The sequence below is a fragment of the Chelmon rostratus genome, chromosome 10 (assembly GCF_017976325.1).
Source record: "Chelmon rostratus isolate fCheRos1 chromosome 10, fCheRos1.pri, whole genome shotgun sequence".
In the NCBI taxonomy this organism is placed as follows: domain Eukaryota; kingdom Metazoa; phylum Chordata; class Actinopteri; order Chaetodontiformes; family Chaetodontidae; genus Chelmon; species Chelmon rostratus.
The window spans coordinates 4,891,498-4,914,015 of NC_055667.1; the positions used below are offsets into that span (position 1 = coordinate 4,891,498).

The 22,518-nt window shown below is 43.7% G+C and overlaps 2 protein-coding genes across 5 annotated transcripts in view; both read right to left on the minus strand.

Moving 5' to 3' along the window:
- Positions 1-606: 606 nt before the first annotated feature.
- Positions 607-11,086, minus strand: tmem115 (transmembrane protein 115). The gene is made up of 3 exons (XM_041946668.1): positions 9,668-11,086; positions 6,904-7,268; positions 607-4,694 (listed from the first exon to the last, which is right to left on the minus strand). The coding sequence occupies exons 1-3, from the start codon at positions 10,157-10,159 to the stop codon at positions 4,388-4,390; spliced, it is 1,164 nt and encodes a 387-aa protein (XP_041802602.1). The 5' UTR covers positions 10,160-11,086; the 3' UTR covers positions 607-4,387.
- Positions 11,087-12,166: 1,080 nt separating this feature from the next.
- LOC121612383 (helicase ARIP4-like) overlaps positions 12,167-22,518 on the minus strand; it is a 71,468-nt gene continuing 61,116 nt past the window's right edge. For all 4 annotated transcript variants that reach the window (XM_041945231.1, XM_041945229.1, XM_041945232.1 and 1 more), the window contains 10 exons: positions 22,198-22,316; positions 21,859-21,983; positions 21,239-21,338; positions 20,906-21,111; positions 20,226-20,401; positions 19,416-19,612; positions 18,896-19,095; positions 18,657-18,746; positions 18,381-18,476; positions 12,167-18,232 (listed from right to left, as the gene is read on the minus strand). In XM_041945231.1, the coding sequence (XP_041801165.1) occupies positions 17,145-18,232; positions 18,381-18,476; positions 18,657-18,746; positions 18,896-19,095; positions 19,416-19,612; positions 20,226-20,401; positions 20,906-21,111; positions 21,239-21,338; positions 21,859-21,983; positions 22,198-22,316 (2,397 nt within the window). In that variant the 3' untranslated portion in view covers positions 12,167-17,144. The remainder of the gene's footprint in view (positions 18,233-18,380; positions 18,477-18,656; positions 18,747-18,895; positions 19,096-19,415; positions 19,613-20,225; positions 20,402-20,905; positions 21,112-21,238; positions 21,339-21,858; positions 21,984-22,197; positions 22,317-22,518) is intronic.

The window sequence follows — 22,518 nt, forward strand, 5'->3', positions numbered from 1 at the left end:
CAGGGACTGACTGCCTCTGATATCTGCCGTTTTCTCACATTGCAGCCTTTTTCAATTGTCCGCTGCTTCGCCATAGTTTCTCCTAGAGACTTCATTCAAACTTTAAAACGTAGATAATTTTGTCGGCTCGAACGCACCCCGTGTCCCTTTCAAAATTTCCCAGGGGGAATTTTCTAGTTAAGTAGTGCAACCCTCTTCATTTCTTTGTGCCATACTATAATACTGTGGGAGTGTCTTGTGCAACATTCTGTATGTCATAAAGTATAACAGTGCATGGTTACAATGGCTATCTCTGATTGATCTTGTTATGTTATCTGGAAATCTCCTCTGTAAATACCAAGAACATGTGTGTAGCATCACATTACCTGGGTTTGCTGAATTTGTGCCAACAACCCACTTCACAAAATAAAAAAAAAATCTTTCAAATTACGTGTCAGCATGCCAGTTTTATGAATATCCAGGATCTGGTGGGACACTAAGATTTCCTCTCGTATATAATTCTGTAGGATAAATGGTTGTTGTAGGATGATACAGGTCAAACCACTGAGAGGCCCCCTGCCATTATTGTAAAATCACATAAGTACATCCACAGCATCCACAAATATCACAACAGCAACGCAACAAAGACTGAAACACTCGTTTCATACAATCGTCTTTAATTTCATATAGAGATAAAGAAATATATCTGAAAACTAAAACAGAAAAGTCTGTGTAACAGCCACAGTAGAGAGAGGGAAATATACTGTCATTAGTAACAACAAGATCTGTTGGTGCAAAAGTGGACTGATAAGGACAATGAAAGCAGTGAAATCTATTAAAAAACAAACAAAAAACATTGCTGTGAAAAATCTGCCTTTCATTTTAGGGCAGGAAAAGAGCTTTCATCCACAAGACATGGAGGCTGGTGTCACAATTTGACCAAACAATTACATTTCTAGGTAATTTGTTGCCTGCCAAAGTGACTAAAAGTCAAGAATTTAAATGTTATTTTTGTGTTGTATTTACAGATATTAAAATACAATAATTGTTATTAATCGGTTTGTAATTGCAAATGAAGACAGCTTCACAATAAGGATTTCAAATTGTCATTTCCTGGTTACATTAAAAGCCCATTAACTCCATAAATATTGGTAACTCATAAAACAAAGGATCTGCACAGCTAAGTGGGACACGATCACCAGCTAGATGCAGATAAATCTGGCTTATCCGTTCTCTCCATTGGCCACTTTGACAGGAAACCAATCAGGGAAAATCAAATTGTTTGGGTAAAACTGTGAGAGCACCAGGTGAAGCTTAAAACTAGTCTACCTGCCTGTGGTGTGTCTTCAATAATGACAAGATACTGGTGTAGAGGAAGAAAACCGTGTATGTAGCCACACTGCATTGGTGGCACTTTAGCGCTTGTTCACTGACTAGAAGGGTTTGGCCACTGACAAACCCAATGACAGTACTGACATCATTCATTCTCCTCGCCTGCAGCTTTTCTACTTTGTCAACACCAGCTGTAAATTGGCATTATCCATACAGACAGTACGTGATTGCATTCCTTTCTACTCTGCCAGGAAGTTCACAGCCAGAACAAAGAAGAATACAGAAAAACCAAAACAAACAGATGGAGGGTGGAGGTTTAGCTGAAGGTTGGACCAAGTAGGCTCTATCTGAAACCTCAGACTGCTAACATCCAGCAGGTTTGACTTGACCTCTCCACCTTTGCAACTTCAAATGCTTTTAATGGCATGATGCAGTTTGAGATTTCAGATGTTTGACTGCGGCTCGACCATCGTCTCTGTGAAGCTGGATTTGACTCCGGTCTAGTATGAAAGTCTCTCATTCCTGTGTCCATTCATTCATGTCAACACCACGCTCGTTCATATTAAATCAAAGAATGACCCCACTCATCCAAAGTAAACATTGCCTCACCAAAATAAGAGTACAGTGAAATGAGCAGTAGGAGAAACACAGGACAGCACGCAGAACTTCATCACTCTAATATGGCTTATCACTTCCCATACATGACACGTTTCCATCGGCTGAAAAGCGACTGGTTCATTGCTCAGACTTCCAAGATCATACTCCACATATTTAATCTGAGTTTGCCACACTTCATAACGTTAATCTGGAGCTCACTGTCAGATCAACACATAAATAATAAACATGGCTTGGAAATCTAAGGAGACAAAATGAAAACCAAGACGAGCTCGAATATCAGACTGCTAATGTGATCTGTTTTTCAATGCAACAGGTGGTGACAACACGGAGGAAGGCTGGAGCCAAGTCACACAGCACTGTTTCTGCATTAGTCAAAAAGCAAATCTTGTGATGTTCTTCCTCAAAACTACAACTACGGACATTGAGACTGAGTCTGTGGCCTGTAGGTTTCCACAGAACCACACAGAGAAAACCCTAAACTGATCAGGGATCAGACTAACAGAACTCCACATTTCTACCTTTCTTCGCACCATTTCCCACACATGTGACTAAGACATTTATGGTATTTAAATAAAGTTGAGGATAAATATGAATGTACTTAACAGAAAGGCCAAACAGGTCAAAATAAACCGCTGTGCAGCAGAACTGTGCGGTTCACTTTCTGGACTATTTGAGTTCTAATTTAAATTTGGAAACATTTTCAACCTTGTGATCACACGTTCACACGTTTAAAAATCATTTACCGACTGTCATTGCTGTGATCGCAACGTCTGACGTAGTATACTCGCTGCAACAGGTGGGAAATTGGAAAATTCAATGATTTGGTCATTACCATAATAGACTGTGACATCTAGAGCGATGACAGTCTACAAAATGAATGAATCACTGACCTTTGGGTCTGCATAGAATTTACAAAGCGCTTCATACGAAACAATTTAGCTGCCCATCAACCTCAGTTGAAAATCATTCCCCACCGGGCCGTGCTTGACGCTGTGATTTTAGAAATGAAAGGTGTTACAAGTGCAAAGGATGTGATTGGGAAACCCTGACCAGGCTGTCTATTGATCAGTGCAGGCCTCCTCTGTCTACAGAGCCATTAATCCTCATGAGTCAGCCTCTGAGCTACAACGAATCACAGCGGAGTTTGACACAAATACAAACTCTCAATCTGCAAGTCATGAACCATTAAGATTTTAAATATCCTTAAAATACCTGTGCCTGTTCTCCACCCTTTCTCCTGCACTTCATCGCATTTGTAATGACAGGCATGACAGACAGTGACCTCTTCCCTGCAACATATGCACACTGAGAACTGAATGGCTACTGCTGATTCTTGTATACTTTCAGTTCCTAGAAGGTGGAAGTGTAAACGGGTACAGGATGATGCTCCAGGAGCAGTTAACCTAAAAACATATAATCAACTCATAACTGGTAAAACAAGAAGAATCAGAATCATCCACAGAGCTGCGTGTGAGCGTAACACCATTAGCATGTCTTGTTAGTGCACAGAGACAAAGTGTTTTGATTTCATTTGGTGATGAACAGACCCAGAAGAAAAAAGAAATACAGAATTTATCTCCATTGAACAACAAATGGGGGATTTTTTTTAAAAAAATGGGTGGATGGTCCTTTTTTCTGCCTGTTGCTGCAGAGAGACACCAGACAGAAAATGAACCTGGTCTGGAAAATTCTTTTCACCTGGCACCTCTTCAAATCTTGAAGTTTTGCATCATAGTTCATGAGCAGGACAGACCTGCAGCAGCTTCGTCCCTCTGGTCCAGCAGTTGGAGCTTTTCCTGCTTCCTCCGTTACACATCTGGTTACATATTCAGAACCAGTGAACCGAAAGCTAATGTCCCTTGCAGCTAGCGATAAGCAGCGCTTATCAAACCGGTGTGCGCACAGTCGCCCCTTCAACAAGATACAAGAAGCAACGCGAGTCTCTGTCATTGGCATAGGCAATCAGAAAACAACTACGGCTGCCCCGAAAAGATTCACAAAAAGAATATTGTACACCCATTTTGTTATTTATTTAGAAAGCAAGAGAGAGAGAGAGAGACATGAAGCAGTGGACAGAGCTCTGCAAGTTGGGATTAAGTCCGGACAAGACAGAATTTCTGACTGACTTTCAGTTGTATGCAGGAAGGGGGAGTATTAAGTGTCCAGTTTTCCCAACTACACTGAGCATTTACAGCCAACACGTCTGAACTGAAAGCACTGTACAGTTACCGCCCCTCTGGGCTTCACGATGACATCGACAGAGTGTTTGTGAGCGCACGGCCGCGTGCGTGAACTGGTCAAAGATGTTGTGTGTGTTTTGGCGTGTGTGATATCGAGTGTGTGCCTAATCACGGTCACTGAACATATCCGTATACTAGTCAGGGACGCTGACTACACTAGTATACCCGCCAGTGACACCGAACAGAGCGTGCATATCTGTACACTTGTGTTCTATTTGTTACGATCTCGAAGGCGCATCCTCAAAGCTGATAATGCTGGACTCTGGGTGTGGCGCTCCGCCTGTGGATGGCGCTCCGCTGTTCTGTGACAATGAGGACGAGGAGGTGGAGGGGAGGGAGGCGCCGACGGGTCCCCCTGCTGGTCTCGGCGTGGAGGAGGAAGGGTCGCGCCCACCCGGGAGGAGCGGCTGCGTGTCGGTTCTGACCTCGTCGTCGTCATCGTCTTCCTCGTCGTCCATGCTGGGCCAAGCAGACTGGTCCTCCACGCGCTTCAGACGCTCGTTCAAAGCCTTGAGGGCCAGTTGTCTGGAAGGAAAAGGGAAACAGATGCATTAATCCCAGAGGGAAGTACGGTCGTGCTACAAGGGAGGTCCGATTGACTTTGGATTGTTTTTGTGCTCCCCCGTGATGTCATCTAATGCATCAAGCTGTGCTACAATTGGTGTATGAAACAAGTCCCCAAAGAAATAAAAACAAGAGACATCTACGTAATCCCTCATCTGTTCCTACACTTGTAGAGCAGGGTCAGCAAAAGTGCCTTGATCAAGGGCACCTGGACCAGGTGATGGGCACAATATCTTACGCTACAGATGATGTTGTACCAGTTGAACGATATCTGCATATTTCCTGACTTTCATGTGAATGGTCTGTATTTTGTGTTGCAATTTAAAAAAATTAAAATAAAGTAAACATTTCTGAAATTCATCCTCAATATAAATTCCTCTCTCTACCTGTGGCATCAGAAGGTGGACCTGGACTGTGAAACTGCTTACATATGAGCTGTGGAGCAGAGCCCTATCAATGACTGAAAGAGAGACCCATTACATTAAATAACAAAATCAGTTTCCTTCTATTAAACATCAGATTCAATTGTTGTCATGCATTATGTTAAATACTTGTGAGACAAATGTTGCTTTTACGAAGCCAGTGGAGAGGCTGATGGTGAAACCAATCAAGCGGTTGGTTTGCGATATAAAAAGAAGCCATAGTTTGAATCAGGTGTACATGTGTCAAATGCTCTGTAATACTAACAATAGTATTGAAAATGTTACTTCTTCACATTTGATTACACTGAGTATCGTAATGATACGAGAGCACTCGAGTTCATCCTGTGGTCATAGATTCATTCTCAAAAAGAAAAACAGGGAAACTCTAATCCACTGCCTGGGTAAGTGTCCCACACAATAGGAACATAATGTGTGAATTCACAACAAAGGTATCCGACTCGTTAGCTGGCAGGGAAATAACACTTTTCACTGATGCTGTCCTTTAATGCTGGCAATCAAGAAGAAGAAGAGGCAATTTATCAAACGAAAGATATCATTTTTTGATCATCATTTGTTGATTAAATCTCCCCACTTATCCTGGAAAAGTACCAATTACTTGTTAAATCATCACCATAATGTTAATTTCCCCATTCAGCAGACCTCTCAGTCACAAGCTAATCAGAATGAAGCATTTAGAGAGGCCTTGGCTTCATTCACATGGCAGATATATTTAAAGTGTGTTATACTGGAGGAAAGAAAACACTGCTCAAAAGATGACAAGTGATGCAGACTGGAAAATAAAGTGGCTCAACTGGTTCCTGGATAAAAATGTAATATTACTTGTTTGATGTCTTAACTTTTTTCCAACAGTGAAGCTTCAAGTTACTGAACATTTGGAGTCTTGGAGTGTTCAGCAAATACTTAGAAACAAATAAAATACATAAAAACGATAAAAGGTCCCACACAGTCAAACTATGTCACCGTTAGGCGGTATGTGACTGAACCATCAGGCGACTGGGGAGCACCATTAATGTCACACTAAACACTGAGGTATTAACTAAAAAATGTCAAATAAAATTAAAGGAGCACAGGCCTGTATATGTGCGTGTGTATGTGTGTGGAAGAGAGCGCAGTGACATCCATGTGTAACTGAATCTGTATGACAGCTTGGGAGTGCGTCTGCTAGACAATACAACAGGAGGAGAAATAACCCGACACCTTGAGAGCAGGCGTGAGTGTGAGTTTGTGTGCTGTAGAGATAAAACATGAACCTGTATGAACTGTTTGGAGAGCACGACTGAAAAAGGCCAAAGGCTCAGGGAACTTTCCCTGAGTAAATAAAAACTAAAAACAACACAGTTTCTATGCATTGTCTCTGAGTAGAGCATTTATTTGATTATATGGGCGTGTGTTTGTATTCTAATTCACTCTTCTAATACTTGCCTGCATTCAGGACTAAACAATATATGTTTCCCATGGCAATGATGTCATGTTATTGAAGTATACTGTATGTTGCAGATGTCTCATGATCAGTTGGGGTGAAAAAGTTTCTGAAGCTGCTTCTAGGCGATTAGGGCAGAGCCAAACAATTTTACCAGATGTTTTTCTGCAGCAGCTCAGAGGATCCTCCATCACACTAGACTGTGTTTGGGCAGAATCAAATATTTAATGACAGGACACACCAACTCTTCCATGGGATGAGTATGTATGCAGATGTCAATGTTTAAACTCATTCTGCTCTGACTCACCTCCTCCTCTCTGCATCTTGTGGGTCCGTCCCTGGCAGGCTGATCGTGATGGAGGAGGGCGCCCCCACGTCGTATCTCTTCACCATCTTTCTGCACACCTTCATCTTCACCAGGGCGGAGTGGACCAGCCCCGCCAGCAGCCCCACGGCCGGCTGCAGCGCTTCGGGGAAGAAACTAGCAAAGGCAAAGTGGTCCGACATGTCCCCGCGGCCCCGGCTGTGCCTCTGGTAAAAGCGAAGGTAGACCCAGCCGGACAGGGCGCCGTAGCTGTACGCAGCCAGCGGGGCAGAGCTGTCGAGTAGCCCAGACAGGCGCAGTAAGGCCAAGAGGAGGAGGACCAAAGCTGGTGCCGCCTTGAGTCTCACCTGAGATGGCAGGGGGAGACAGATTTCAGTTCTTTGAACAAAAATCATCAGACAAGGGGATAGCTACTGTTTTGTCTGCAGACCACCATGGCTGCCAGTTCCCACTAATCGCTCAAGTCAGCTAGATTCAGGAATTGGAACACCGAACAATAGCTGGTTACATGCCAGGGTGGCAGGCAGGAGCCACAGTCAAAACGTACCAGAGTTTTGATAAGAGTACATTTCCTAATCTGTGAGGGAGATTACAGTGAAGTAACCCAGTTTTAAACAAACTCATAACAAGCACAAAAAGGCAAAATCACGGTGACTAAAGCAGAGTGGCCTGGTAGCAAAAAGAGACACATTAGGAATGTGTAGCTAATGGGCCTCTCGGCAAAAAACACTGAACCCTCCTCTGCACACGCAGTGTAAAATGCTCTGGAGCATCAGATTTCATCTTAAAATGCAAATGAACAGATCACACCTTTATCCAAATTTGGAAGACGGTCACATGCTACACAGGCCAAACAGAGCAAACACTCAACAGCTCAACCACTGGCCTGTAAACCACTGGCCTAAAGAGCTTCTATGCAATAGCATGATCATTGTATCTGACTCGAGTTTGACTGTTTGATATGAGCGTCCAGAAAATGATTAACACTCATTAAAAAAGCACTTCTGCTTCTGTTCTACAGGTAAATGACAGTAAAAAACAAAGATCCCCAGAAATCGAGTCAAACTATTTAACACTGTTTCGTAACTCCCCCAGCATAAGAGACTCAGGAAATTCACCCCACCCAAAAGGCACTCTATACACACAAAAAACTGACGTTTAGATATACATTTACCATTGTCGTTCTTCTGTCTGTTAAAAGTGTGAGTCACCTCAGTTGTCTTCCTTGAGGCAGTAGTTTGTAGTGTTGTTAACAATAGTATAGCCTGATATGTGTATCTGTTTTAAGTGTTAGTAAGTGAATGTTTTCATGCAAAACCACATACTACAGCCACAGGTGACTGGAAGCAACACCCCTGGACGTGACAACATAAACCAAACATCATGGGCATTACTACATGTGGATTTGCAGCACTGATATATTATTGCATTGCAAGTTTTTTGGTATTTTACATGTTATGCTTCCTTTATAGCTGCAGGAATACAGTACACATTACCATTCAAAAGGGCCACTCAATATTTGTTTTTTTGTGATTTCAGGTTGTAGGAAGTCTTCTTTACAAATAGATGTTATTTTGAATGAAGCGTTTAAAAAAAGTAATGTTTCATGCATGTGGAACGCTGCACAATGGTCAAACCAGACTGACAACTGACTGGGCAAAAAAAAGAAAGCTAACGCGAAACAAAAGTTAAGCAAGAATATAAAAAATCATCAGTCATTGGAGAAAGAAACTGGAAGCTCATCATTAAAATGTGCGCAGGTTTAAATGTGAACAGGTTCCTGTTTCAGACTCAAGTGTACAATAACACCTATAACAAGTAGTAATTAACAGGCATGTTGTTTTAGCAAAGCTATTCTTAAACTTTAAAATAGAAACGGGTTCATCTGGGGTTAGCACTATTGTTATTGGATCACAGATTATCATCTGAACATACCGAGGGCTGACAAATCACAGTTTAAACCTGTTCAATCTAACCACGAAGAAAAACAGAGAAAAACTCGGTCATAAAATATTTAGACCCCAGTTGCAGCGCTGTGGTTCAATAATAATCTGGAAAGGAAAACAAATTGAAAATATCAGGGTATTTGGGGGCAAAATGGAATTCTGCTCCATCAGGCAACACTTTTGGGGACATGAAGTAAATAAAAATGTTTATCATTTAATTATTGTTCTTTTGCAGCCGAAACGATTTCTAAAGGTAAAAAAATATATGTGGTGTCTGAATTATCCCATTTTTTAAATCCATGTTAAAATAGCCATGATTGAAGGAAAGAAGAAAAACATCGGCACAACAGGTGATTCAAAACTTCTGAACAGTAGTGCAAATTCAGCATTTTTCAGACACGGACACAATGGTTTCTTGATTTATGTAAAGTAACATGAAGTGTGCACCTTAAAGCAGAATATCTGGCACACTGGAAAATCTTCTTGTCCCTACTCTATGTGTGTCCATTGTGAAACTCTATGTTAATTTGAACTAAAAACAGAGCTAAGTGTTTTTTATGCTACTTTGTGAAAAAGGCTGGGGCCATCCTTGATGTGTGCTGGCCGCAGTCTGACACAGGCTTGTTTATGTGCACATCTGAAGGACAAGTGGTCAGGTTTCCAGAGCTGTTTAAATTCTTGCTGTGCTACATTCTCAATTTAACTCCAAACTGGTTTGGTATCATCTACAGGCTCAACACAGGACAAGACTCCTTAACAAGAGGCCGTCAGAAATTATTTCCATTATTTGTTTGCCTCACCTGTGGCACTCGGAGCACTGTGGTATCTCCCATGGTCTGCTTCAGCGCCACCAGGACACCTCCGAGGAACCCGGCTGCTCCATGGACACGCACAGCAAACAAGAAGTCCAGGTCAAAGGTGGCAACATAGGTGAGGAGGTAGGAGAGGCCTGCCAGGAGGCCGGCAGAGACATTGACCACTGCAAAGAAGATCAGGAGCTCCAGAGCACCCCACAGAGGCTCCAGCAGGCGGCCACAGGCCATAACTGTCCCCACGTTGGCTGCCACACCCCATACGTGCTGCTCCACCACCCCATGGGTCACCAGGGTCCACACCCAGAAGTTGGGTGGAAATAGGTATCCTGGGGTCACCCCCAGTGTGTATGGAGTGTCCACGGCCCACGACAAGAGATAGAGGAGAACCACCACCGCACTTATGCTTTTTACCACCACACTGGTGCTGGCAAGGGCAGCCAGGAAGTGCTGTCGTGCCACCGGCAGGTAACGATTCATTTTGGTCTGTTCTGAAAAGAACTTCTTGAGCAAATCAGCTCAAGAGAGCAGAACAGCAGATCGGTTGCCTCTGGTGCAGCAGATGTTGGATGCTGGTGTCAGATTAATAATGCCAAGCAGAACAGGTGACACCTGTATGTCCTGACAGCATCAAAATCCGCACTTCTCTGTGAGCCTTCATTCGGGATATTGTCTTTCAGTTGGTTAAAGATAACGTTGTAATCAACTCAGTAAGGCCTACTCTCTCTATTCAAACAAAGTAACAAACTTCGGGCTATAGTAGATAACCCTGAGGGTGTGATAACCTTAGCTAGGAGACCTTCTGATCTAGCTGCCTGGCTGGCGGACTTCAGTCAGCGTACACAGAAGTCCAACACGTTTACAAACCACCACCAACAGGCAGGCAGGTTGTAGGAGTCAAATATGCAAATCCAAACTGAAACAATAGCACCTAAGTGCCAACTTCTTCAGAGGATCTCGTCTGAGTTAGCTTGTCAACATAGGAGAGCTAATGTTAGCTAGCTGTCAGACTGAACGCGTTTTGAGTTACGCTGATTTATATCCGCCAAGGATGAGCAGGAGAGGTTACGTCTTCGTTTAATTACAAGACAGGACAGCTAGCGTCCGTAAAACCTGATCGTTCAAACTGGTCCACAGAGCTCCCGTCCCGGTCCTCTGCGTTCTCTCGGCCCGGTGTCTACCGGGCTAGCCCGAGGATTTCCCGTAGCTAGCAACAGGCCTTCAAAACAATGTTAGAGGCGCTTCTGAACCAGCGTCAAGTCGAGTATACTTCACAGATTTCTCACACTACCTTAGCTTCATTCGTTTATCTTATTGTTCTTCCGTCTTTTGAGAGCAGGTCGCCGGAGGAAATTATATTATGTTGGCTGGCACTCCTCCTCCCAGTTACAGCACTCAGCTACTGACCTGCGCTGTCTGCCACCGTCATCAACCATCGGTGGAAAAACGTCGAGTCACGTAACCGCGGAGCACGCTGGGAAACCGAGTTCTCAACAAACGACGCATCTGATTAGATCAGCAGCCCACTACTCCACATCCGATTAATTTAACCGCGTTAAAAATTAGTCAGTGGACGATTTTGTTAGGATTTAGACCTTATAGGTGAGCCTTCTAGCTGCCTGTTGAGGAAAGCGGATAAATACTATATATTATACTTCACCTGAGTATATAAACAGAGCCCAAATGATAAACATATTAATGTTCAATTTGCTGAGGATAAATGATAAATTGTTGTATTCCTTGGTAATTTACATTGCACATTACACATAGTCCTTTTGGGCAAAGCCTGCACTTTCCTTTGTCTGTGAATGCTGAAGTGAAGTGAAGTGATCCACGTAATCATGGCAGACATCAACCATTGGTCTTTGATATCTCGTTGTGACTGAAAGTGGATGAAACATAAGAGGCATTTAAACCTTTTTTACTGAAATCACATTGGCTATTTTGGCATAATGTGTGTTTTCTGCCCAACCATCATCCAAAGATGCCATTCTCACCACTCCCATGATTAGCTTATTGCCAATAAAGGACTTAATTTCATCCACAGTCACGTTGATGCTGGCTCTAATTAATTGAACCTTTATACAAAAGTGATTATTTTAATGCAGGACATTTAGTTGCAGCATTTTTACACTATGATACAATTAAGTGAACTATAAACTATAGTCAAAGGATCTAATTTTTTCTTCCACCACGTTGAGCTGCCTAGTGAACTCTCTGTAAGTTGGATTTCCTCTATTTGGTGGTGAGTGACTTCAAAATGACCTTATTCTACACTGGCATAAGAGTATCTTTATCTGTGGAACTACTCTTTTATGGGACATTGTGTCACACATTTCCTAGTTTTGTTTTAATATCATCATTATGATATTTTGTCTAATAATATTATTGTTCACTTTAAAATGGGTAATTTGAACATCTAGTCTCGAAACAAACTGTTTCTGGAATGTTTCCTCATTGAAACTGTACAAAAAACACAAATATAACACAGATGCATTCATTTTATTCTAAACAATCAGACCTCACATCACATTTACAAAAAAGGACAAACCACATACAAACAGGTTGTAAGAGGGAAATGGAACAAGGACACAGACTAAACAGCAACCTTCACTTGGTGTTTACAGAAAGATAAAGATCACGGCCATCACTGATATCAAATGGAAAAAAGAATCAAAGAGACACATGATGAGATTCATTGTGCTTCAGGGTACATGCTGTGTAGTTTCCCAAAATTAAGCACTCACATACAACAGTAGACTGTAAACTATGAGACCCATGCAAATTAGTTACATGGCCTGTAACTGCTGCTGTTCTGCTCAGACTGAGATATTGGCACCAGCCGACCACTGATTTATATCTGGCTCTGTCTGATAACTTTAAGTCCTCTGACTTATACATTTGATTTGGAGGCACAGTTTAGTTGTAAAATCTGAGCTCTAAAGTGGGTCTCAAGTTTGCTGTTACATTGGTATGTAATGGTTATAGATCAAATGACATCTAATGAAAGCGCAGGTGTACACGCAAAACCAAAAAAAGGGAGTCTCTGCAGTTTAGTAACCGTGCAAGTTTGATAGTGAGCTGGCTTAATTCAGTCATTTTTCTCTGCAAAGCCATTGCCCTCTCTGTGCTGGACATCAATCAGATGAAACAAGATTCAGATCGCATTTTACACCTTTCACTAGAAAAGGAGGGCCATTATATTTATCCATTTTATCCTCTTTAGGTGGGTCATATTAACTCTATACGACAGCACCAACAAGCCAAGAACTCAAGTAACCTGCCGGATGAAGGCTGGTGAATTTGTAGATTTGAACACGACTCCAAATCATCTGTTAATATACACTGAGGCGTCACACACACGGATGTTCCACTTTGTGAGTGACCATTCATTAAAGTAGGATGTGGAACGCAGGCCAGTACAAACCAAACCTAGACGTCACTATCAGTGTTACATTGCACGGATTTTACGACCACATTGCATGAACGTGATAATCAAATTTGCCGCCAAAAGCAATAACAGAGTACACTGACATCTTTATGAGCGCAAATTGATCAACAGCAGGCAGCTAAACTGAGCTCAGCTATTTTTAGCTGGCCCGATTCTCGCTGGAAATCTCATCTGAATAACATAAAGTTCTGTCATGTCTGCAATGTCTGTCAAGCAAGTTTTGCAAGCAACTTTTAAAAGTGCCCACATGTGTGACAGTTTGGGAGCAGCCATCATGACGCTCAGAAAGTGATTTTAGCTCATTTAGTGCCCTTCATCCCTTTTTCAAGGGATGAAAATGTAAAACATCATTAAAACTATGCACTATTAGATTTTCATGTGAAACACCCACATGTACTGTTGATAATATCTGCTGTGTGTTCTTAAAAATCACTGAACAGAGAAATACTGCGTGGAGCTGATTCCAGAGTGTTTTATTCTGTCTGAATATTTATTCGAAGGAAAGAGAAAAACACACCACCAAGTACTAAAATGGCCCACGAGCTGTGAGGTACATCAGACTAACAGTACAAACAGTTTCCTGTGTTTTAGGGCTTTTGGGGACATTTTCTCTCCAGGATTGAACCCAAAGTGAGTCAGCTGTCTGCTAAGTCTGAGCCTTAGTTTAGATTACACCTGTGTGAACTGACAATAGGCATGCAACGTTTTATTACTTCGAGACAAATACAATATACTGGAGAGTGATGGACAGTGTTAAAAATTGCATGAATACATGATTATGTTTTATACGGTTGTGGTTGAGAGCAAATTATATTCTCGTCATTTGACTGTAAGACTGTAAATGTGGTTCATTTTCTTGGAAGAGTAATTCTTCTCAGCTTTACATGTGCTCAGTTGCCTGTGTGTGCTTGTGTGTGTGAGGGGGAGACAAAGGGGAGGCAAGCACTACATCTGCTACTACTAAAGATGTAAAGAAATTAGGAAATGTATTATTTAGAATATTTTTATTTACAAACTTCAAAAAAAACAAAAAAAAACCCCAAAGGATCTAAAAGTAATCCAAGGTCATACACATTATCATCGATAAACTACACAACAGGCTTTGACTAGAGCCAATCCTCAAACACAGCAGCTTTAATCTTCTCCTCAGCCAAAATGGAATTGAGACAATCGGCTCGGCTCGTCCGACCGAAACGATTTGTATAAATAAATATGTAAATTCAAGTAGAAAGCTGTGAAATAAAAAGAGCAGTCAGTCAGCGCAGCGAACGGCGAGCTGACGACCGAACAGCTCGACGCTGAGGAAACAAGCTCGTTTGCCGTCATGGGGATGAGACAGATGGACACTTCTGATGATATGGTAATGAGAAATCAAAAAGAAAAAGGAAAGAGAAACACTTATATCATTACTTTCTTTCTTTTCAGCTGATGTGTGGTTGGACTGCCTCAGGTTCCGACCCATTGCTTGTGAATTCGCTTCATTGACATCCATACAAATGGCTCATATTCGGATGAAATGCTTAGATTTGTATCCCAGCTGTTAACAAAGCTGTGAACAGGCAGGATATTCTGATGAAGGAGCTCACAGAGATAAGAACAAGGTCTGAACACAGCTCAGTGTCATGGTGAATATCACTGCATCCCTGATGCCCTTTCCTGGGTGTCTCATAATCGAGAGCTGATCAGAGTTATCGTCAGCGGGATATGATGTATCGATCCTTCTTAAAGCTGCTGTGCTGGCTATTAATGTGCACAGTAACGCACTAATTGGTTGGTCCACATGCAAGTTCTGCACAAGTTCACATGCACTGGGTCAGACTGGCAGACTGTCACTGTTTTTTCATCCGTGGTAACAACAATAGCAAAATGACCATGAAAAATGTACAAACGAGAGAAAGAAAAGCAACAAAAAAACCCCAAAACATTGTACAAAAATAAAAATACAAATGAATAAATATGCACCGTCATAAATAAATTAATTTGGTAAATTCAAACATTGTAAAAAGAGGAGAACAAACATGAAACATAAGTAAACTAACAATTTCAGTATGAGGAACAAATACAGGAAAGAGAGAGAGCAGGAAGTGCTCAGTCTTTACTGTGATGACGTTTCCACTAAAGAGCCGCCGGTCTTTAAAGCTCTTGCTGCAGCCATTTAGGAGGAGAAGATTTTCCACAGAAGGACAGCGCCGACCGTGGCAGATCAGTTCGTGTGATCAGAGGGGATCGACCGGAACAGCAGAATGATGGTTTATCTAAAGGGAGCTTGGTCACATGATGGAGCTTTGAACCGGCCCACAGACGGATACAGATTCGTGTCTCTTTTACAGTGCAGTACAGTGTACAGAGTTCCCTGCAGGGTCGTACACGGAGCTGGATATGTACTCTGGACTGTGGCGGTGAGGATGCTGCAGAGAGAGCATGCTGCTGCGGCGGATTCTGCTCTACCAACATTATTTGGTCTCCTAAGACCTGACCTCTGATGTGCTTGTGCATTTTTTTTTTTTTTTTTTGGCAAAGCTACACCAAATTTCCCCCCCCAAAAAATAAAAAAAAATCAGTTTGGTGATACAATGACCTCTGTTCACAAGATAAGAAAAAGAAACGCAGCAGAGCAGAGGTGGAATCCATGTCATCGTCAGGACGAGTTACCAAAACCGAGTAGCACAAGTTTCTGTTTATCTTAACGATTCCTTTTGTAACCCTTGAGAACACAACACACAGATACGAACACGCCAACGACACAAGCGTCACCAAAACTCGGGGCTGCGAGCTTCATTCCTCTGGGGTTGTACGAATACATATATAGGCTTGAGTGAGTGTTTTGCATCGTTTTTCGCTAGGCTACAGTAAGACTGTGGGTGAGAGTCAGAGAGCCGCAGTGACCGCCCGTCTCTCTTTACCTCTCCTCTCTCACAGTTAACATTCAGAAAGACGGAGGCAAAAAGGCATTTTCTGTTGGTTGTTTCTCCGCTACAAGGAGGACACACAGTTTTGTTTCTCTTTTTCACCTGGCTGCTTTTAGGCAATGATTTTCTTGAAAAAGTAAAAGAGGTTACATAAATATAAAACACGCACAGAAAAAAAAAGAAGAGAAATCAGATCTTCCCACGTCTGATGCCTAAACAGAAGGAGTCTTTTGAAAAAGGCCTGGTTTAAAGGCATTTGATTAAGCGTACATTCTTTCATTGGAGTTTTAAGGTTTCAGTAATTGTCTTTAACCTCATCCTCAAAAAGCCTCTTCTTCTATAATTCAAGATGATCCCATTTTTTTTTCTTCAAGAACAAAAGTGTACAATACCCCCTGTCCTGGCAGTGAATTATTGAGTGAAATCAAAATGCTTTCTAAACGCTGTTTGATCTTTTTTACCACTTTGAGAAGAATTCAGTAGCAATATTCCACAAGTGACAAACAATAGCATTTCAGTTACTGATATTTAACAAACGTTCCTACCAATCAAACCTTTTTTTTTTAAAGTAACTCCACCCTACGGTCGTCTTTTTAATTAGCCGAAAAAAAGCAAAAGAGTCTCGACATTTAGCAAAGCTGCAGAACTAGAGTGTCTAAAGTCAACAGCACGGCTAGTGGCCATTCGTGGTCACAGCAGGCCCACACTCAGCAGTACTAAGTCCAGTGATTAGTTTCAATGCCAGTATGGGACAAAAACCTGGAAGCCCAAAGTCCTCTGATTTTTATTTTCCTCTTCCCTCTGGCTCTCTTTTCTTCTCGGGTTTTATCTTCTGATATTCAGCAGAAACATTTGCGCTCTGTGTCCAGTCTGCGTTCAATCCCCACTCGGACTGTTTCTCCACGGCAGCAGAGGCCAACAGAGGAAACACTTCAGCGGGGGCTCAGTTGTCATCGCTTCAGTCGTCTTTCATTTTTTGTCCGTTTCCCTCGTGGCCTTGGCCGCAGGCCCTTTGAAGCCTGCATCCTGGCTAACAGGATGTCATCCTATTTTGATGATCATTAAATTGAATCGGGCTTGCTCAAACAACCACATCATTCACGTGTCACTGTCCCTTCACCTCAATGACATCATCATCATCATCATCATCATCATCATCTGAGCTGCTGGCGCCGCTGAAATTCCCGCCGTTCACCAGCACCGGGCCCCGATGGCCCTCAGACCGTGCTGAGGGGGAGAAGGAGGAAGGAGAAGATGAGGAGGAACTGGAGGCAGCGGTGGGAGGGTACTGGGAGAGGAAGCTGGCTCCGCCTGGACCGGGAATGGCAGCTGGACCCGGCAGCCCGCCCGGGAGCATCGACCCTGTGTAGAGGCTAGCCAGGGACTGACTGTAGGAGAGAGGGAAGCCCGGAGGGAGAATCCCAGCCATGCCCGCCATGCTGGGGCTCAGCATGAATGGCGGCAGGGCTCCTGGAACCGAGCTGGCAGCCTTGACGGGTGCAGAAGATGACGATGATGAGGAAGATGAGACGGCGGTCGCCGTGGTTGTGGTTGAGGAGGAGGAGGTGGGGACCGCGCTGGCTCCGGCGAAGCCGAACAGATCTGGGTACATGTAACCGGGGTCTCCCAGCTGAGCGTGGGGGGGCTGGAAGTAAGGCGAGCCTGCCCCCATGAAGAGCGAGTGCCCCAGTGACCCACCCAACATAGCGGGGTTGAGGCCCAGAGGGGGGAGGCCGTAGCCCCCACTGAAGGGGAAACCTTGTGAGGCCAGAGGGGCTGCTGAGTGTTTGCCTGCAGAGCGCTGCTTACCGGGCCGCTCATCCAGGGAGGGGGTCGAGGCTTTGCGCTTGAAGCCTGTTCTCAGGTCTTGGGCGGCAGTGGCGTCCATGCTGGGTTGGATTACATTAGTCACAGAGGCATCATGGTGGCTCATATTTCCGCTGCTGCCATTGGTCTGAACCGGTTTGGCGGAGGGCAGGTCGCTCATGTCGCTCTCTGCTGCCCTCTCTGGTTGAGCTCCTGTGGCGCCGGCTCCGGTGCCACTCGTGTAGCGCTGCAACTCGCTGATGATCTCCGGGCTGTCAGGTGAAAGAGGGCGGGGCACAGTCTTGGAGGGCACCTGCTGCTTCCTGTCAGGTGACAGGCAACCGTTGCTGCCATTGATTGACACTTCCTCTGGTGGGGCCTGGGAGTCTGAGAGGAAGAATCAAGTGGTTAGATATAATTGTTATTAAACCCTTAACATGAGCTGGGTTTACTTAAATAATATAATGTCATCATATTTTTCTATCTCTGCTCTTGGGTGTGTGTGGAGTTCAGTTCTGATAATGACTCATCTTACCTTTGGGTGGCGCTGTAGTACTCTCCTCTGCAGTTTTGGCCTTATTAGCTGCTCTGATGGCAAAGATTCGACCGTCAGACGTCCTGATGTAAGTCCCTAAAACAGGGGTTTTAAGGGTAAAAGAAATGATCAATACACACAGATTGTTTTGTCTGACCAACAGTCCATAACCCAAAGATTTTCTATTTAGTATCATGTAAAATGGAAAAAAGCTGTTAGAACAAGCTGGAACAACACAACATACAGAAGTTTTGGAGAATCAGCAGGTATTTGTACCTTTGGTGCCCCTGATTACGTGGATGCTCTCTCCTGCGGTGATCCTGGCCTGGACATCTGTTGAGCTGTTAGTTCCCGGGATCACGATGTCTGAAATAGACCACGAAAAACAAATTTAACCAAGAGTTCATGGAAATATCAATTATTCATCAGCTAATATTACGACAAGCAGAGGATTCTAGACTGACTGAAGGTGAGACAGAGAAGAAAACATAGCGTTGCATGTACGGTTTGCCTACCAGTCGTGGTGACGATCCTCTGCACGAACACCCCGGCTTTTTGCAGGCAGTTGACGGGGAACCCTCCGAGGCTGGATCCAGATGAACTGTCGCTTGGGGCAGAGCCTGCAGACGCCTGGCGGGGCATCATGGGAACTGGAGTTGACTGGACAGGCCGAATGCTGGCCACTGGCTTCTCTTCAGTCCGAGGAGGTGGGCGCCTGAGGAGAGGGTTTATTTTACATTAGTTTATTTTACATGACTTCATTCATGAATTAAAACCAGGTTTAGACAACAGATACCTCAACTGATCTTCCACAGACTACGTTACATTAGCTACATGTTAAAGAACATCCCCCAAACTGAAGCTGAAACACGACCCGCATTTGTTAGTCAGTGTCACTTGTACCCGTTACTCAAGAGGCCACTGAAAGGCAAAATGATAAATGAATAAACCAGACTTTGAGGACGTTTTTTTTCCCGTTAGTTTGTTAAATGTGTATGTTGGCAGTCGCTGCTGCTGCTGCTCTACGTCACTGACCAGTTTCTCTGGCTGAAGGCGGGGATGTTGGTGAGGCTCTGGTCACTGGCGGGGTAGTAGTGAGCGTAGGAAGGGCGGGTGTACGGCACAGAGGCCCTCTTCTCCTCCTCGTAACCCTTCTTCGCTGCTTTCTTCTCCGCGCTGCTCAGCTTCAGCTCCCTGCGGTCTATCAGCAGGGACTCGTGGGGGAATGGTTGCTGGAAGGGAGAAAGGGTGGAGGGGGGAAAAAAAGATGTGAGGTAGCTGTCACCAATTTTTTTTTCTCTTTGAAAGAAGCCGAGGAGCACAACGCCATCTTCCCGCTTCATTGAGGAAGCTTGAATTTTCACGAGCTGACACCAGTGAATCAGCTGTAAAAAATCTTGTGAGAGTTTCCACTGAGTATTTGGCAGGTTTAATTTTGAGGTGACTCACTACCTGTCAAGCTCCAGAAGCTCATGAGCTACATGAAACAGTGTTATAAATACAAAGCAAACTGCTTGAGGTTGTTCTCACCTCACATTTATTCCACAAGTAGATGTAGAGGGATAATTAAAAAGAGGTTTGACAGCTCTTGACATTTTCATTCATTTTCATAACAGATAACAGCCAGTGGCTTTATGAATTAGCATAGAACTGTCAATCAGCTCTTGTAAAGTCTACTTAAAATGAGACTTGTCTTCAGCAAACTTTAGGCCTCACAAGACCACAGTTAACAATGGAAACACTGTCGGCTGGGCAACAATAAAGCCGACAGAAACAGCTCTACATGTCCTACTTTTAAACACCTCTAGGGGGCATACAGGGACAGCGTCTCCTCCGCTCATCTACCTTTGTAATCAGGTGAGGGTAGAAGTGCAGCGCCTTCCTGAGGACGCTCTCCATGCTGTCCTTGGGCTGCAGCTGGACCTGGGAGGGGTCCGGCTCCTCCTCCACGAAGTGAAGGAGGGACTCCACTTCCCTCCTGGTGAAGGTCAGCACAGGGTTCAGGTCATCCACCACCCGGTCTGACGGGGGGAAGGAGAAAGGAAGACAGGAGAGAGGGGAAGAGGATGGGGATGTTTGGAGGAGGATTAAGGACATAAAAAGAGATCAAATTGTGAAAAACGGGTTGATTTCCAACAGCTCTGCAAAGCAATGTGTCTGTCCCGCCAGCAGAGCTTACAGCAAACACTTGAGACAGTTTACTCTGTCAGACAAGAGCCTCTTGGCAGAAGAACTCTGGTTTCAGCACAAAGCTGATTATTTTGTTGTGGAGGGTCTGTCTGCTGGGTGTTCACACAGAGGAGCCTGGACTGGGGTTTTCAGTAAGTCTGATTACTGACAGATGTTTAACATAGCTGAAGTAGAATACACTATTTTATATATTTAAGTGAGCATTTAAATGGATTGAGTTTAGTGTTTCAATACCCATCTGTGCTAGAAAAAAATGAAAAGACACCTGCATGTTAGATCAATTCTCTCCTAAAGCGATATTCAAACACTACTCATCAATTCTTTTTCCCACTCACCTGACATGCCCTGTTTGGAGATCTGGCGGTCATAGATCTTCTTCTCCAGCGTGAAGTCGCACACCAGCCGGTAGATATGACACGGCTTCCTCTGACCGTAGCGGTAGACCCGGCACACGGCCTGGGCGTCATGGCATGGGTTCCAGGAGGCGTCGAAAACCACCACCCGGTTCGCCCCGATCAGATTTACGCCCAGACAGCCAGCCCTGAGGCCCAGAGAGGTCAGTACTGGATGTTATCGTTATATGTCATGACCCCAATATTCCACACACATTCTCTTCCATTAATATTAGTTAATGTGAGAGTGTGTGTGTGTGTGTGTGTGCGTGTTACCTGGTTGAGAGCAGGAAGACCCATGCTGAGGTGTTGGATGGATCGTTGAACTGATTTATCAGTCTCTCTCTCTCTGAGGCCGTTGTACTTCCATCCAGTCCTTCAAGAGAGGATATTCAGGATTTTCAGGACACTGGGATTAACTTCCCCTTCCACTCAATTTATATGTCGCTTTAATTCTTCTGCAATTATTTACTTGTTCACTCATTAGTCAACATCAAGGCTCATGTTATGTATGTTTTATCCCTGTGGATTTGATTTTCAATTATTTGTAGTCTAAACGTGAAATATCGTTCCAAAAGTTCCAACTTAAGTCAATTCACTTTTAGGCTGACTAAGTGACTTTTAACAGCTTCATCGCCAAGAGACGACAGCTGACAAGATAATGGATGTTTTACAAGACCTAGGTACACAAACACCAACTCTACAGAAGCTGTGAATTCCTGTCTGTGCCTGTGGGGAACCATCAACCAAAGTCTGGCAGTTATCAAGAAACACCAGCAGGTGGCAGCACTCATTGTAAGTCAATGACTGGAGCCGTGCCACCACACAACCACAGCACTGTAGTCAGAAATACCCTCAAGAAAAACCCAAATACTAAACAATTAACAATCACTTACTGTAGTAGTTGAGGTTGCGGACCCAGTTCTGGTTGGGTCTGTCTCTGTTGGATGTGTTTGGGGAAGGAGGTACTGGTCTCTTAGCCAGAAAATCCTCAATCACTGTCAGCGTGGACAAACTCTGACTGTAGGAGGCGGACAGAGGGCGACATTAGAGACTGACTGAAAATCTTCAGTAATGTGATGCAAAGTTAACAGATCAGACAATAAAAACCTATGAAAGGACAAGCCCTTTCCCCTCACACTTAGATGCACAATTTGTTTAGCTGCAGTTAATTTTGGTTCACATGTTGTATCGCATGAGTTTAAAAAGCCTTCTCGCGTCGTCTGATCTAATACCTGAAGACAAGCAGTTTGTCCCCCTTCCTGACGCTCTCCTCTATCAGGTGGAACAGCAGGACCATTTTTGCAGAGTTCTCCAGGATGCCGGGCTTGTAGTCACACATGATGTCCTTTGCCTGGCCGCGTGAAGAGGGCGAGAGAGAGAGGCTGTTAAAATTGACTAAACTATCAAACATCACCTTCACTTGCATAATTCAGCTGATTAGATGTTGTCTTTATTGGAGCACCTGATGAAAGACAAGTGAGGCTACATGGCTTTACTTAAGCGTTGAACTTTACACACCGCATTTAACTTTAAAGTGTGGCATTTAACTTGAA

Excerpts from the sequence above, each read along its gene's own strand:
- tmem115 (XM_041946668.1), bottom strand. The coding sequence starts at position 10,159 with ATGAATCGTTACCTGCCGGTGGCACGACAGCACTTCCTGGCTGCCCTT. Across the intron at positions 7,269-9,667 it reads CAGTGCTCCGAGTGCCACAG|GTGAGACTCAAGGCGGCACC; the intron begins GTGAGGCAAACA and ends CTGCCATCTCAG. Across the intron at positions 4,695-6,903 it reads CAAGATGCAGAGAGGAGGAG|ACAACTGGCCCTCAAGGCTT; the intron begins GTGAGTCAGAGC and ends TTTTCCTTCCAG.